Here is an 18,203-nt window from a genome sequence, read left to right as displayed (position 1 = left end):
CTCATTCTTCCTCTTCTTAGAAAAACTACAGATACTATAAAATGTAATCAATGCATCGGAAATCAAAATATTTGATTTTTTTATAAAATGTAAATGAATCAAAAAGATAAAAGACCAAATTACTACAGAAAAACTTTATACCACATATTTAATTCAAGTCTCATATTCAATCTAGCCTAAGAAACATTCTTCCTTTAAAAAGTAACTTATCATGAAAATATGTGTAATCAATACATCAGAAATTAAAATATTTAACTTTTTTATAAAATAATTTCTTCTTTTGGAATCCTTAAAGAGTGCCCCGGGGGCATTCGTTAACAAGACCCTTAAATCATTTATAGGGGCGATAAGAAAGATAAGAAAAAGTGTCTTGCTAACAAGTGCTCTTAGATCATTTGTTAAGGATTCAAGAATAGAAATAATTGATTAGTTATGTAAAAAAAGTTATTTTTTAAAGTTCCAATGCATTGAATACATAATTTTCAAGATATAGTTTCTTCTTTAGACTTCTTAACAAGTGCACTGATGACACTTGTTATCATTTTTTTAAGAAAAATCATAGGGTTAAATTAGATTAGGTGTGTGTGGAAAAGAGAAAAAAGATGGATAAGAAAATGGTGTTGAAGGTTAAGGAGAAGAGTGATATTTTTCGTAAACAAAATGTTTTAAAAAATTAAAAAAAAAAAAAAAAAAGATGTCAGAGAGGTATATGTCATAGTGAAGTTAGAAATTGTGAGAAACTTAAACACCACATATACTATTTAAGAGTCATCTCAATTATATATTTTTTAACACATACATTTTTATTCAATGTTGGACTTCTAATTAGATAAGAATCCTCGTCCGCTCTAGCTTTTGCCTCATCAATAATAAAAAACTTAAAATGAAGTTAGTTTTTTCATCCAACCTCAAAATGATTTTTTTTAACTTACACAAGTGTTCCATAAACTAGGGTTAATTAAGTTTTTGATCCTTATAAATATCTGCAGTTTTGTTTTTAGTCCCTATAAAAATAAATCACACTTTTTAGTCCCTACAAAATTTTCCGTTAGTGTTTGTAGTCCCTGTTAAATTAAAATTTGTTTAATTATGCTTAAAATTTTAAATTTTTTAATGATTTTTTACATAATTGTTTAAAACATTAAAAAAGGTTCCGCCACAATAAATTAGCTCAAAATTTTATTTTTAGATCCAAATTTTCGTTAGTTTTATCTTGAATTTTTGGCGTTTTAAAATAATTATATTAATTCATTACATGTTAAAAAATTCTAATTTTTTATAAAAGAGATTATTATAATGTTCTTAACATGTCTGTTAAAAATATAAAAGTTTAAGTATAATTAAACAAATTTCAATTTAACAGAGACCAACATATATTTTTAGTCCTTGTAAAATTGAAATTTGCTTAATTGTGCTTAAACTTTTAAATTTGTAACATATTTTTCACATATTTACTTAGAATATTATACAAAGTTCCTCTGCAAAAAAGTAACTTAAAATTTTATTATTAGGTCCAAATTTTTATTAATATAATTTTGAAAATTTGACTTTTAGAAAAATTCATATTTAATTCATTACATGTTAAAAAAATAAAAAAGAATATTTTACGATGTTATGAACATGTATGTAAAAAATGTTTCAAAAATTTAGAAGTTTAAACCTAATTAAACAAATTTTAATTTAACAGGGACTAAAAACACTAATAGAAAATTTTATAGGGACTAAAAAATGTGATTTATTTTTATAGGGACTAAAAACAAAACTGCGGATATTTATAGGGACAAAAACTTAATTAACCCCAAGTTATACCGATCCAAATCAATATAATTTCATGTTTCGTGGATACTATTGAATATCAAATACAAGCCGAGTCCAACCATATAAACAGATCGTATTCCCTTAGTCCCAAGTACAACAAACTTACAACAGCAGACGTGATATTACTTAACTTAATAAATTCATAAAAACATGATGCCATTGCCAAGTGAAATCTATATGGGTGCGTAGTCATCAGCAGCCGGAGGAGCTTGAGATATGGCAGATAATACAACAAAGGTACCAAATAAGATTGTGATTATAGCATTGAAGTTGACAAGTAAAGCTTCAGCCCCGTATTTTGCAACTCCTGAACTCTCCAGGAATGTGAGCTTCTCGAGAAACCCAAGAGAAGAAGTGGCGAGAGCCAAAATATACACAAACAGCCCAAATAACACGTGCCATGGAACTGACTCACGTCTTAACTCTGAACTCCCGCCAGGGTAGAAAAATACCACAAACCCAAATATCCACTGTAGGTATAAAAAATAAAATACAATATGTTAGGAAAATTGAAAGATAATTGTGTTCTAATATAGCATGATGTCAAATCAAATAATTCATTTGGATAAGCCAAGTTCGGATTTTCAATTGTTTGCACTTTGTGTTTATGCCTGGTGATTACTTAGATAATCAAGTTAGTTGGTTAGTTATTTACTACGATTATTGATTTGGTTATGAGTCAGTTCCTTCTCTTAATTTTCTGTTTATCTAATATTATCCTCTTCATGGGGAGAGAGTAACAAATTAATAGAGAAGTAACTGAAGAACTCGTATATAGGGCTGGAAATGAGTCGAGTCGAGTCGAATCTGTATGAGCTCGACTCGACTCGATAAGGATTAGTTCAGCTCGAAACTCGGTTTGAGTTCGACACGGACTTTTTTTTCAGCTCGAGTTCGGTTCGTTTAAAGTTCGCGAATAGTTCAATTCAGCTCGTTAAGTTCAGTTCATTTGTTCAAATCACATTCAAAATTCATTTTTTTTTTGTTAAAAAAAGGTCAAAATTATAGAGATCTTTGACGGAACAAGCTCTACACCTGCACGGTATTTTGAGCAAGAACACAATAACATTACATAGATTAGAAAAATGAGTACAACAAACATGCATATTTTGATCCAACGTATGTGATTATCCGAGATAAATTTCTACAAAATCATATTATCTTGTTTAGATTAATTTCTATACGGGGATTCAATTTCAACAAGAATCATTGCTTATTTCCACCAATATTGATTCCTACTCTCTTTTAATCGAACATCATCAAAACAAAATTAAGAAAGTAATGAAATGAAGAGCAACCATTATGAATAGATTATAAATTATAGGTAGAGAAAACCTTTATCTATAAAGTTGAGTGATTATTGAAATCATAAAATGAAGAAGAAATAATGTTCATCTCTAATTACAGACGTAACTTAGTTGATGATTCTGAAGGATTTGCAAAGAGATAATGGGCATCAAAATTTGGAGAAAAGGAGAGGAAAAGTTTGGAACAGTATGCAGAGAGTGAGAGACGAGAGCATCTTTTCCATGTTAGGGAAAGGAGAGTAAATTAATATTTTGGAAGTGAGAGTACAATAAAGGTTCAATGTTAACATCTTAATGACAAATTCTACACATTGGAAAGAGGTGTATGGTATTCTAAATACTGAATTTAAAAGTGATTTTTAATTTTTTAAAAGGAAAGTCGAAGAGTCAAGAAGGAATTGATTTAAGTTACGTTGGAAATAGGTTGATATATATCTTTCTTTTTTTAAAAGAACAGTTAAGTTTAAGAGATTTTTTGTTTGAAGGATTGAAGTTTAAGATATATATATATATATAATCGAGTTAGTTTATGAACCAAACGAGTCGAACCATATATAGCTAATGTTCATCTCATTTAGTTAATGAACTTAATTTTCCGCTCAAGTTCAACTCATTTGGTTCATGAACCAAGTTCAACGAGATAATTATCGAATCGAGTTTCGAACTATTTTCAAGTTGGTTCGGTTCATTGTCAGCCCTACTCGTACATAACTTAATAATTGATCATAACTACCTAACTCAAGTCCTAATAGTATAAGATATAGTTTGAGATTGTTATAAGTGATTAGAGTTTGATAAAGATAGTTACATACAACTTACAAGTTGGCTAGCATTAGTTGCAAATTAATTAGTTAAGATCTGTTAATATAGTTAGGCCCACTATATAAAGTGTATCCTATACTCGTTGTAATCAACTTTTCTCATTCTATCGATTTCAAATAATCAATTTTTTGTCCTTACTGACTATGGCAGCTAGCTGACATAGAATCCACTGTCACAGTGCCATGCCATGGCGATGGCGTCAATTTGACAACACTGATGCATTCACAGTAAACAGCAGCGCTAATGGCAATAAGAGACCATATAATCATATCCTGCTTTCAACTAGACAATACTAGTACTATCAAATAGTTTACCTGAATGCCATAAAGGGAAATAACCCCGATTCCAAGCCATGAATGTAAGCTGTACAGATTGGCAATCCCGCTTTCATTGTGATTCTTGAACGCAGCACAAATTCCAATTATTCCAAGTACTAATGCATGGGCGTGGAGTACAAGGTGTATCAATTTCTTTACTTCCTTCTTCAATGGAAGAGATTTGTAACTTATAATAGCTGCAATTTTTATTTTATGAATCAGCTTGTAGGTCAACAAAAATCCACTATAGCAAATGACTCGTAAAGCAGTAACATATGAAGTGTGAACTTATTTTGCTTACCTTCACCTCCAATTATTATTAATCCAATAAGCATAAGAACAGGATGAAGCTGAATTAAGAAAAAATATATGTTAGGGAAATCACAAATGATATATCAGAGCTAAAAAATAAATACTTTTCTTTGAATATTTTTGTGATTAACAGCAAGTGAATAATATTATATGATATTAATCAATTTGCCTAATAAATTATTCATCCTACATTTCTTTGACTTCATAATGCATGATAAAATATCAGGACTTAATATGATTTTTTTTTTTGGTCAAGACTTAATATGATTATTTAAATTGGAAGGAACACATCTCTGAATATCAGTTTTTTAAAATTACAAACCACCTAATCAAAATGATCATATATTAATTTGAATCTAAAGGAAAGAGACATATGAAAATCACATGGTCAATTGCTTATAAGTGCAAGACACTTCAAATTTCCTAACTCAAATTCACTTGAACTAGAAAATAAGCAATTTCACTGTCTTAATTTAACATCATTGAGAATAGATAATTCAAAAGCCAATAATAGCACTAGTGGACAATCTTGACAAAACTAAGAACAGAATTGAAAAGTATCAAAAGTATGATTTATTTTATCCATATCTAGTGCTTGAGCCGGCACTACAGGAAAATTCATTTTTCATTCAAATGAACAGATAAGTATGTTGTCAATAAGCCCATCATGTTTAATTATAAAATTCCAAAGAAGTGGGTACGGAATGGGGCCAATAATCAAACATATATTTTCTGACTTGAACAAATAATATTAAAGACGACTAAAAAAACTTCTTTGACCCTAAAATTTGTTTGAACCATAGAGTGAAAACTCCACATATAGAAAACAATAGTAGTAAAAAAAATCAATTCTCTATCCTTCTCTGATACTTTTTTATAAAAACAAGACCAAATTTACAAAAAGAATTGGACAACTATAATGATGCTAATAACTTTTAAATTAAAAACAATATCTCTTATTTTATTTATTACAAGTTGCAGTAGGAACGGGCCGGACAGCCTCATAAAGTATACAATAATATCACAAGAGATACATGCACCACGTTAAGATTTTTTTGTTTTTCTTTAATAGTAGTAAACTGATTTACTTTTTTTGGCGAAATAATAAACTGATTTGCAATGAATGAATCATATCAGACTTGATAAAGTATTTTGAAAGCAGAGATACAATTTAATAGTCAAAATAGTACCATAGAATAATTCAACTGTACAACTAGCTTCCATTCAGAAAGAAAACAAAAACTGTAGCTTAATTTATCTTTAAGTAATTAAAAATTATTTAAATCAATTAATTACATAATAAACCCCACTTTTTACTGCGTATAAACACCATTTATTATTGACTAGTTCGACTAATAGGTGAGAAAAATCTGGAAAGAACTTTCATCTCAAAGTTCTAGCTTTCAACAATCACATAGAAACAAAAAATAAAATGAAAATTAGACAAGTGGTTCATAATTCAAAAAGCTATGCAGAGTACTCGAAAGAAAGTTGAATGAAATTGAGAAAGTAAATAACATTGAATTGAATAGAAACAAACAGGGAGAGAGATTGGAGAGTACATTGAAGATTTGAGCTTTGTTGTCAGAATTCCAAGCCAAACCACCTCTGAAGTGTAAGTTCCAGAACAAGACCAAAACGATGGCGACAATACCAAGAAGATGAGCAACGTAAGTGAAGGGAACAGCAGGTACACCTAACGCCATCTTCTTCTATGTTTGTGTTTGTGGAAAGTGATTATGAAAGTGGAAAGTGGAAAGTGGAAAATGGTAGTTAAAAGCACACAGCAGACACGAGCGAGCTTCCTCGTAGGTGAGATACACGGTGTGTAAACTTACAGATCCTCTAACTACCTAATCAACGTACGATGCTTATCGAAATCTTTCTCTTTTCATCTAGATGCTTGACACGTCGTTCTTTCTCCAAGATTCATTAGCCACCACCCCTCTAATCATAAATATTTGGACGCATACAAATGAAAATATTTTAAATGACAAATATTTTTTTGATATGTCATTTAATATCATTTATATTTTTATTTGTATTATTTGTGTAGCATTAAAAAAAGACGTTGTCCATTAAAATTTTGAACTATGCATATTTTAGTAGGTTATTTTGTTAGAGTTCAAACAAGATGTATGTAACATTATACATCCCCATACTCTTGTAAACTTTTTTTAAGAAGTTAAAATAGATTAGATTATCAGAAGACCTAAACTTCCCAGCACAATGTGTGTCAAAAAGAAAAGGCTAGGTCAGAAGATTACAAAGTCGAAGAAAAAAGACAATGAAAAAAAATTACAAATTAAGTTATAACTCACAAGCATATAATTGGGTTAAACCATCAAGAATGGTAGTCAAAAGAAAAGGTAACGAATTTCACTTATAACCACCGAAATATCTAAAGCTTAATTTTATCGTGCAATTGATACAAATAATGTTCCTTTATAGTTGCAAAATAAATTATTTTTATTAGATGACAATGTAAAACTATTTACAGCTTACAATGTCACTTTATTCTAATTATGTTATGCTGGGTAAAGATTAATTTTCAATTGATTGATTTTTTGAAATTTATATTGGTTAAAGGTACGAATTAGACATCCATTGTGTTCATTTTAAAAGTACAATCATAAAAACTTAGTGATATTGGGCATATTTCCCTAGTTTGTTGTGTATAAAAAGTTGAGTAAATAGACAAACAACACTGCACACACACCTCCTCCTGAAGTTGGAAGTTTCGTAAAAAAAAACTTAATTTTTAAGAAACTTAAAATAAAAAAATTGAAATTGTCAAATGTTAGTCAATTACGTTCCCTCCTCTGCTCTATAAAAAGTTGAGTAAATAGACAAACAACACCATACACACACCTCCCCCCCGAAATTGGAAGTTTCGTAAAAAAAAACCTAATTTTTAAGAAACTTAAAAAAAAAACCTTGAAATTGTCAAACGTTAGTCAATTACGTTCCCTCCTCTGCTGTATAAAAAGTTGAGTAAATAGACAAACAACACCATACACACACACCTCCCCCCGAAATTGGAAGTTTCGTAAAAAAAAAAACCTAATTTTTAAGAAACTTAAAAAAAAAAACCTTGAAATTGTCAAACGTTAGTCAATTACGTTCCCCCCTCCCCTGTTTGTTTGGGCTGTTAAACCCTGTGACATGTAATGACTAGTTTTTTTTGTTGCTTTCTTCATCTTCTTCCTTCCACATCTTCATCTTCATCAATATTCATAAAAAAAAAAATTTATATTTTTTTTTTAGAAAACAACAACCATCAACACCGTCACCATCATCTCAATGTGCATGCTACAAAACCCAACAGTATTAAAGGAAGAAAAGTTGTCAAATATTTATTAATTTGGTTCAATCTATAAAACATAAAGAACATAAAGTTCTACCAAACAAATACTTCTGAAATTCAATATTATTATCATTTTCTTCAACAAAAGCAAAAGTGAAGTTACACTTAGAAACTTGTGGAATTCATATAAAAAACCCCGGTTTGACAAACACTGATATGGAGGAAACATTAAACCAAACATACATTTCATATTGTTAAAGAAAGAAAAAAGGCAGCAATTTCAAATAGTACAAAGAGGTTGAATCTTGGTTACTCTGGTCCAAACAGATAAAACATAAACTAGCACAATTATATTAGACAAAAAGGATTATTAATTCCACCATTTTCATTAACAAAAAGGATAAACAAGATCCAATCAGTTCAATACATACACAGTGACCCATTAACAACCTATAGTAAACAAGATCTCAAATCTAAGAGCTTGTGAATTTGGTCACAGCTTTGGTACCCTCAGAAACAACATGCTTAGCCAATTCATCGGGCAGAACAAGCCAAAATGATTTGGTTCATTATTGTGTTCTAATCATTTTGATTGATGATGCAAATTTTGAGGGTTTGTCCTATGTATGAGAAATTAGAATTGTTGGTAGAATGCATTGAGATGATGGTGGTGGTGTTGATGGTTGTTGTTTCCTATAAAACAATTATGGATTTTTTTTATGAATATTGATGAAGGTGATGTTGAAGAAGATGAAGATGTGGAAGGAAGAAGATAAAGAAAGCAACAATTTTTTAAAAAAAAAAATAGTCATTTACTCCTCTGACGTGGCATACAGTTTAGCCCACATGGAGATGCCACATGTACATATAAATGTCATGTCAAAGGGTTTAATAGCCCAAACAAACGGAGGGGGTAATTGACTAACGTTTGACAATTTTATGGGAGTTTTGAAGTTTTTTAAAAATCATGGGGGTTTTTGACGAAACTTTCAATTTCATGTTTTTTTTTTTTTTTTGCCTATTCACTCATAGAAAGTTAGCTAAAGTGTTAGTTGTAACACCCCGTTTTTCCAACATAAAAATTTCGCATAAATAAACAGAGTTTTTCAACATAAACGGAATGTCACATTCTTTTCTTAAAATCATAAACTGAATAAATAACTATTTATCCTTTAAAATTAAATAACAAAATCTTTAAATACTTCGCAGCGGAATTTATTCAATAACTAAAACAGTCTTTGGCACGAAGGCCTCTTCGTAAATGTCTCATAAAAATCCAATCTTAAAAACATAGTCATAAATCTTCAAAAACAATACATAAGGAATAGAAAAACAATAACAAAGTTCCCATCCTGTTACGTATCAGAGCACCTAAGACACACGTGAGAAATCCACTCACGACAGCAATCTAACAGCAACTTAAACTCGATCACCTGCAAGTTACTCATACGAAGAGCAACATTTCCAAGCAGAAGGGGTGAGATTTCACAAAACAATAATATTAAGCATATAATTCAACAATTATATTTAATCAACATCAAAGCATCTTAACATTCTTTATAGATAACAATATATCATTTAACACTTCAATCATAGTTTGTATAAACAATTACAACTTCACAAATTATCAACATAAACATCCTTGACTCGACAAATGCGACTCTAACTCGACTATGCAACTTAGACCTATTATATGCATGTGGTACCAATACGGGGCATCAAGTTTCAATCGCTATTTGAGTATTATTATACTTCCAGAGCATCAAGCTCCAATCGCTATTTGAGTATTATTATACTTCCAGAGCATCAAGCCCCAATCGCTATTTGAGTATTATTATACTTCCAAGGCATCAAGCCCCCAACAATGAATGCTAATGCATGGACTCGACCTCTTAAAACATCTTAATTCGACAACCTCTTATATTAATCCAATAATTTGGAACATCATCATATTCAACATCTTAGACCGACTCATGCAGCTTAGTTAAATAACAACAGCAACATAGGCAGTATGCAAAAACAGCATGACATAATAATACCAAATGCAAGTCAACAACGTCTCAATTATTAACATATAATTCAAGTAATGCATATACAATTATATCACAATATAAGAACATCAAATCATAATCAACATCAACTTTAACATCTTATATAATTCACATAATGCATATACAAATATATTACATTACTATCAACATTAAATCATATTATAATAGCTTCACAGATCATCAGTAATATTATATTCAACCCTCATTCCTACCCCAAGGATCAACTCACAACATGGGTTAAATACGCTTAAACACCTTAATTGAACTCATAGCACTTCTAGTTTTGAGGGTTGGTATTATCCCATAAGTTTTGGATTAATTTAGAAACGGTTATGCTGAATTTCACCAAGACCTCCTTGGAGTATTTTCATCATAACTCAAAAACTAAAAATCATTTTCAAGTCAAACCAAAGTCATTGGAAAGCTAACAAAATTATCTACAACTTTCATGTTTACACCAAATGCCAATTCAAAACAGAAACGTGTGAAAAAGACGCAAGAACATAAAACAGGGTATGCTGTCACCGGGCAATTTCGCTGATAGCGAAAAGTGAGCTAATAGCGAAATAGTTACAGGGAGTTTCGCTAATAGCGAAATCCTAGCGAGTTTTTCCCTTGCTGTTACGATTTCTGCACATTTTTCACCCAAAAAAACCAAATTTCATCTACCCAAATTTGATAGGAAACTTAACCTATGATTATTCTACAACCTGAACATCAATTCTTAACACAATTTCGATGGTTTCTGCACTTTTCAATTCAAAAATCAATAATCAAAACCTAATCCCAATTATCCAACCTAAGAACAACAACATGTTAAATCACAAATTTAGAATCATAGGCTTAAGAAGATTGAATGTTAGTCCCACCCTTACCTTAGAAAGTGAAAATCGCAGACTCTAAATGATTCTCCCTTCTCTTGGCTTTTTCTCCCTTTTCTCCAAAAACGATTGTACGTGCGTAATGTTTTCTAAACCTAGGTCTCTCCTATTTATATAACTCCATCTATCTTATCTTATTTCGGTTTCTCCCCCCAAACTCTCTAAAATCTCATAACAACCCCTAAACTCAATATTATTTTATTTTCAAATCTTATTCTATTAAATAATATAATAAGCCACTTAATAAATCACATAATCATATAAATATATTCTAAACCTATTAAAACAATCAAATAAATCAAATAATTCCAAGAGGGTGTTACATTAGTGAATATACTCAGAAAGGTCATTGTGAAAACTAACTTCGAAAAGGCTTATGGATCAATGAATTAGAGGTAACTCAAGGATGAAGATATCAAGTTTTTAGTCTAGATATAGGAGATGGATTACGAAGTGTGTTAGTTCAGCTAGTATTTTAGTATTTGTTAGTGAGATTCCTACTAAATGATTTTTCGTACGAAGGGGACTACGACATGGTGGTCCTCTTCTCTCTGATTTTATTTTTATTAGTTTTTTTTTACAAAAGATAATATAATACTCTATGTCGCAACTTCTATGAATCTACATTGTGTAAGTGAATGCGGTTTATTTGAAATTTATGAACACTTGTTTTTAGAGTGTGCATTTTTTGGCATTGGTTGGAATTATGTCTTGATTTAGATGGGTATTATTAGTGTAAAAACAAATGGTGTGTAAGAACATGTTCAATAGTGTTGATTTGCTCTAATTTTTGTCTCTTAGAAATCAGAGCATTAACACAAAAAAGAAAGTCCACCACAAGATATCATCAAACTATAAAGTTGTTCAAAATATGAAAAGATAGTAATGTTTGATCTAACAAAGAAGTACATAAATACAAGTAACCAAGCTAAATTTTATCATTCATATCGCCACCAATCTCATCGTTTCCATTATCACCCTCTCCTTTTGGTTGAATGGAAGAGATCTGGTTATACATTAAATTCCCAAACATTCGCTCCATGTGCTCCATCTTTTATTTTATAATCTTTGTTCAAAAAATTTCAACTTAATTTCAGCGGTTAATGCTTCAATCTTAGCCTGCACAACAACAACTTTTTCCAAAAAAAAAAAAATGCATCAATAAAAATTGAAAGCGATGATTTCTAAGATACTGCAACAACAACTAGGTGAGATACGATCCAAATCTATGTCCCTTGTTAATTTTATTTATGTCGTTAATTAGGGACAAAAAATTTGTTATTTAATCATTTACTTAATTAACTCTAAATTTAATATAAACATATTTCAATTGTAATTTCAACAACAAGAATTACATTACTACGATTACATAAGCGCTCTTTGAAAGCGTAAGTTAATGGTTATCCTCATTTTTGTCATTGGGATAATGACTTTATTGTGTTTGATTAAAACGACAAAAGATAAATATATAACTCGTATTCAACCGATGTCAATCATGTCACTATTTTAACCGTAAATATAGGACCGTCAAGAATTTTTACTTCGAAAAAATGTTTTTAACATTTCTGATAGTTTTAAACATTGATCCACAACAGACTTCCTCTTTTTACAGAAACAAACTTAACTCATATTATTAATAAGAAATGGTTAAATACAAGTAGAAATAAACTCAAAAATACGATGACTAACCCAAGAACATGTCACCTTAACTAAAGTATGAACAATTGTCGTCTAATAAACTTTATCTCAAAGTTGAAAAATAAATAAAATTGGTCCTTAATAGCATAAAGTAAACCCTGAAATTGGTACACAATGGACTTGGACAATAATATTTTTTTTTTTTTAAGAAAGACTTGGACAATAATTTTTAAATGTTCCATCTTAACACTCACCTTGATCTATATCCATAAATAAATAATAATAACCAACAAATTTCTTTTAACATATCAATTATATATTCTACATAAAAAATTATGTACATTTTACATATCATAAAAGGTGATTTTGAATAGTAAAAAATCGTGTGTGAAGCAAAATATCATTTCCTGGGATGTACTTAGACACCAATCAGAACAAAATGCATCTTACACGTTATGTCGTTTTCTTTTGTAAAGAACAAATAATTAATACAACCTTACCCTTCTTCAATAGAGAAAGGGACAGTGAAGAAGAGTAAGATCCATCACTCCGAGCAGGAATTACCTAGCGGAAATATTCAAACCACATCATGTGGGAACGTACGTGACCATCATGTTTTTCTTCTTAGTACGGATGTACAAAACGCGGTTCGGTCCTTTAATTTAACATCCGCTAATCCCTTAACTTATTTTATTTTCTCCTTATGCATTCTTCTGTTACATATTTCAATCCTTTCCGTTAGCATTTTAATGTCAACTATTTTTTTTATTTGATTTCAACCGTTTGATTGTAAGTCCATTGTATACAACATTGAACCACCAACATCTAATCTTTTTATTTTTCTTCATCTTCATCAACATTCATAAAAAAAAAAAAAAAAACACCTGAAAAAACCCTTAAATAATCAACTTTAAACCCAAAAAAAGAAAATCAATTTATCACCCACATCCACCCTTCATCTCTCTCACATGCAGCAACGCCATTTTTTTTTTTAACAATTTTCATATTCTCCAACAAAAATCTTCTTCATCTTCTAATAATCTTATCCAAATGCAGAAACAAAATCACCAAAGTTTCGATCTCTATTATTATCCTTGTGTGGTTAGTGGTTTCCTCTTCTTGTTCCTTTCATAAATAACTTTCAAAATTTTCACTTCTATTGTAAAATCATTCATCGTATATCCATAAACATAAAAATGAAGAAGAAGAAAAAACCTTGTGTTGTTTTTCGAATTATGAGGAAAGAACAATCTTCTTCATTTTCAAATTTGTATACCGCAAAAAATTAAATTGTGAGAAATAGGAATTTCGAATTCTGAGAAATTGTGAGAATTGAAAATTTTGAATTTTGAATTTTGAATTCCGAAAGATGAAATTGTTGTTGGAATAGAGAAAAAAGAATTTCACTGTTGTTGAAGATGAGTTATTATATAATGGTGATGGATTTTGAATTTCAAATGGGTTTTGAGAAATGGGTTTTGTTTTGTGAAGAGTTAAAGATGATATTTTGTTTTATTTCAAATTTGTCAGTTGGTTTGTTTTGTTAAGGATGATGTTGAGAAGATGATTTTTTCTTTTATGTTTTATATGGTTGTTGTTGATGAATTTCTTTGCATGGGTTTATTTCAAGATAAATATGATGAAGAATTTAATTTTATTGTTTTAAAGATGATAATTTTTATTTTATTTACGGGTTTTAATGGTTGAAGATCGATGATGGTATATGTAGATGTTGTTGAAGATGATGAAGAAATGAAAGGAAGAAGATGAAGAAAGGGAAAAAAATTGGTTGTTGGCGGTTCGCTAAACGATACAATAGACATGTATGATCTAACTGTTCTCATTTATAGACAAAAGATCAAAGAGTTAAAATTAAAAATCTACTAAGATATATAATGTACCGTCTATAATGTTGGTTCACCTTAGACATTTAGGGTTAAAAATTAACAAAGTGGACCAAAATAGGTAATGGCAGAAGAGTTATGAGACCAAGTTGAGACATTTGATAGTTAAGGAACCAAACTGAAAAATAAAATAAGTTAAGGGACCGGATGATGCATTAAACCTTTAATTTATAATTCAATTTAGTGAAACCAAGAAGCTAGTTTATAGCGGATAACTTGTAAATTCATCGGGCAGAAAAAGCATGTTTTGTAAGGTCTTTTCAGAATGATCTTATAACTTATTTTAAGATCTTATATTTTGTTTTTCAAACTCTATTTCAAATATTTTTTTTTTTTTGTTACAAATAGCGTTAGAGTTTATAACTTATCATTTTTTTCTTTCATCGTTAACCTTATTATTTTATCTAAAACACATATATACACCCTTTATCATAATTAATTACGGCGAATACAATTTTTATGTTTTGGATTGGACGCCAATAAAGATCATGCTAATTTGTACCAAATAAAAAAAGATATCATGTTAATTCTTCGAATTAAATTCGAAACAAAATATTTCTCGTTTATGTTGTCCTATCGGCTATCGCATTCTTTATATTTTGTTGACATAACGTATGCCTTTTGATTTTTTGACAGAATTTTCCCTCAATTTTTTTACCCATATTGTACCCTTCTTTTTCTTATTATTAAAGTGAATTTTAATTTGTGTTTATTTTAAGAAGCCAAATTTAATTTGTACATCAACAAATAAAATTCTTGTATCCCTAAAAAAAGAAAAACTTGTAAAAAATAATTTAATGATAATATATATGAAAGATATTTAAATTAATAATAAATTTAAGTTAATAAATTCTAAATATAAAGAATAACATTTAATATTATTTTATATTTATCAGCTAATTGAACCACTAATTTTACTAAATATTTCAATTAGTTTATTAGCTATCAGTCATCGATCATCGACTATAAATTATCATCTAATTTATAAGTTATTCATATAACAACACGTAAGCTTTGCATTAGGTTTGAATTTGATTCAGACCCGTAAAAAAAAGGTTAAAAAATGGGAACAAGACATGAACCATACTAAATAAGGGACCGTATGTTGATCCTTGGGTTATCCTTCGTGTCTCAAAGTGTTTTAAGGAGAAGGGTGTTATTTTTATTGAAAAAAAGTCCCTTAACTTAATTTCAGATAACAGTTTGGTCCTTTATCTTTTTTTCATTTCAATTTGGTCATTTTTCTTCATTCTCATATATATTTTCAAGTTTCAAATATAATATTCTTATGCAAATATAGACGAGGATCATAGATTTGAAGACCGAAAGATCATAAGAAAATAAAATCATGAATTATAAGCTTAAAAATTCATATGAAAAAGGACCAAAATAAAATGAAAAAAGATAAAAGACCAAACTGTTACCTGAAATTAAGTTAAAGACTAAAAGTGTAATTTTGCCTATTTTTATTCGTAGTGTATGATGGTTTCTCGAGATCAAATTCATTTTCCATGAAATAAAAAAATGTCTCAAACTTTCAAAAATTTGTTGAAGTTTGAGATTAAAGTGGTTAAATTATTTTTATTCATATTTTTATAAGATTGATTTTGATCAAATTATGTTTATATTGTCCGGTAACAACATTTTGGTGACTTATTGATTATTTTTGTTTTACAACCTGATTTAATAGTATTATGATATGAGTTACTGGTTGATTAATCTTGTTATTCCCCTAAAAAAATGTTCATGCATTACTAATCAACTCGGTTTTTTCTTTTTATCGTTCGTTCTTATTGAATTTACACCTCGTCAAATTTTCTAATATTAAAGGTTTGGGTGATGATCTAAAAAAATGACCCGATCTAATGTTTTGATCGGATGAAGGTCACATAAAACCCGACTTTTCCACTCACATCAGCGAGTTTCCCACCTGCTAGACCAATACATTTACTCCTTCCTCGACAAATCGATCACATAGTTTAACTGCTCTCCACTGCCTTGTTGGTGAATGTCCGCCCTTATATGTTTCCACATGCCTAAAAAAATTGAAGCCAAACTCATACTCACCACTAGCAATTTGCTTAACTAGAAGGATGGTTCATGGCACATGTGTGTCGATTATCATCATTATTCGAGATCGTTTTACCCTATTGATGCATATAAACGTGAGAGGAATGCAAATAGGTAGTAACTCACTTAAACTTACGGTAGGCTCGTCATGCTGTCCCGTTTGGAAGATCCAAAGAACTTTGGGCTTATATCCAACAAGAAGTGACAGTAAACTTTGACTATTACTTTTCCCACCCAATGCTTTTCCTCGCGCACCCTTTTTTTTTTTCTTTTAAAATTACCCTCGGAGCATTTCGGATTATATAATCCGGAATGATATTTTCTTTTGTTAAAGGGTGAAAAAAATGAGTAACGGGTTTTTCCGAATTTTGTAATTCGGAAACTTCAAAAAATAGGGCGCGCTACATGATATTTTTGGATTACATGATCCGAAAACCCCCTAAACACCCTTTTTAAAGGTAAAACAATCCGAACTGTATCAGCACAAATTCTAAACATGTTTGTAATATGGATAGTCATTTTAGGGACAATATTAATCTTTCTAACTCTCATCCATTTGTTTTGGGTCATTGTTACCTGTTCTTAGTAAAAAATCGGGTTTTCGGACTACTTGATCGGATTGCTCCGAAACTTCCCCAAAAAATCAGAAAAAATTCAAGGACCATGACTCCATAAGAAGGAACTCCGCCTCTCAAAATCCAAAATTTCATCGTCTGGACCTATTTTTTTTTAATTTTTCATATTCTCAGAAAAATCCGAAAAAATTTGCATTAGTTTTATTTGATTTTTAGAATTTTTTGGTGCTATTTTTATATTTTTATGAATTTATTTGACAGGTTTTTAGCATTTTTTATTTAGGTTTTTTGTTGTTTTTAAAAGCAAAACTCAAAACTGCTGAAATGTGAGAGAGTCTGATGGCTGATTACACATAAGAATTGTCCGGATTATAAAATCCAAAATAGTAAACATGAATTCGGATTTTAAAATCCGGATGCACAAAGACATTTTTGAAAATTTTACAGGGCGCATGAGAAGATCGTAGGATGGAAAAAGTAATAGTAGTAAACTTTTGCTATCTATCAACAATGTGATATTTATTTTGTGTGATTTGATTGGATCAGTTGTAAAAAGAATTACATCGTTAGTGTATACAAATTTATCTTTTATTTTATTATTAAATAACTACTACTGTAAGTTATTTGTGGACTTTAATTTTTTAAATTTTACTTTAAATGCTGAAATCCAATGAGGCAAGTAAAACTATATAGAAAAATGTTAATATATTTTTATATCTATAAAATTTCAATATTTCAAGTTCAATTCCTTTCTGTCAAAAAAAAAAAAGTTCAAAAGAAGTTCGAGTCCTATATAAATCTTTTAGTCTTTTCTAGTCCTCATCTTTTATAAAAATTGAGCACTTTCTTAGGGGCTAAATTTGTTAAATAGTCACTAAATTTAAAATAAATGCTAGTTTTAGGGACTAAATATACTCAACCATATGGACAGTACAGCTAACATCCAATATGTTGGATATAATTGAAATAACTAATTGTGTTGAAAAAAATATTAACTATGTAGCTCAAGTTGACTGTGTTAATTTATACCAATATGAAAGTATGTCATGACCGGAGTTCGAACCTTTGTACCTCCATTTGTGTGTGTGAGTTTATAATGACTTTGCCATTTCGTCTATCTAAACAAAGGGGTTTAATTAGAGCTGTAAAAACGGACGGTCCGGCCCGTTTAGGCCTGGCCGGGCCGGGCCAATGGCTTTTA

General features: G+C 29.8%; 1 protein-coding gene across 1 annotated transcript; it reads right to left on the bottom strand.

The window, feature by feature from the left end:
- Positions 1–1,792: 1,792 nt before the first annotated feature.
- On the bottom strand, positions 1,793–6,503 carry LOC25485075 (transmembrane ascorbate ferrireductase 1). Its single transcript, XM_013614224.3, has 4 exons — positions 6,139–6,503; positions 4,566–4,614; positions 4,262–4,461; positions 1,793–2,288 (listed from the first exon to the last, which is right to left on the bottom strand). Exons 1-4 carry the CDS (start codon positions 6,280–6,282, stop codon positions 1,992–1,994), a joined length of 690 nt encoding a protein of 229 aa, XP_013469678.1. The 5' UTR covers positions 6,283–6,503; the 3' UTR covers positions 1,793–1,991.
- Between the last annotated feature and the right edge of the window lie 11,700 nt (positions 6,504–18,203).

Source organism: Medicago truncatula, chromosome 1 (genome assembly GCF_003473485.1).
Source record: "Medicago truncatula cultivar Jemalong A17 chromosome 1, MtrunA17r5.0-ANR, whole genome shotgun sequence".
Taxonomy (NCBI): domain Eukaryota; kingdom Viridiplantae; phylum Streptophyta; class Magnoliopsida; order Fabales; family Fabaceae; genus Medicago; species Medicago truncatula.
The sequence above is the reverse complement of the archived record's forward strand: the minus strand, read 5'-3'. Positions and strand labels throughout refer to the sequence as shown.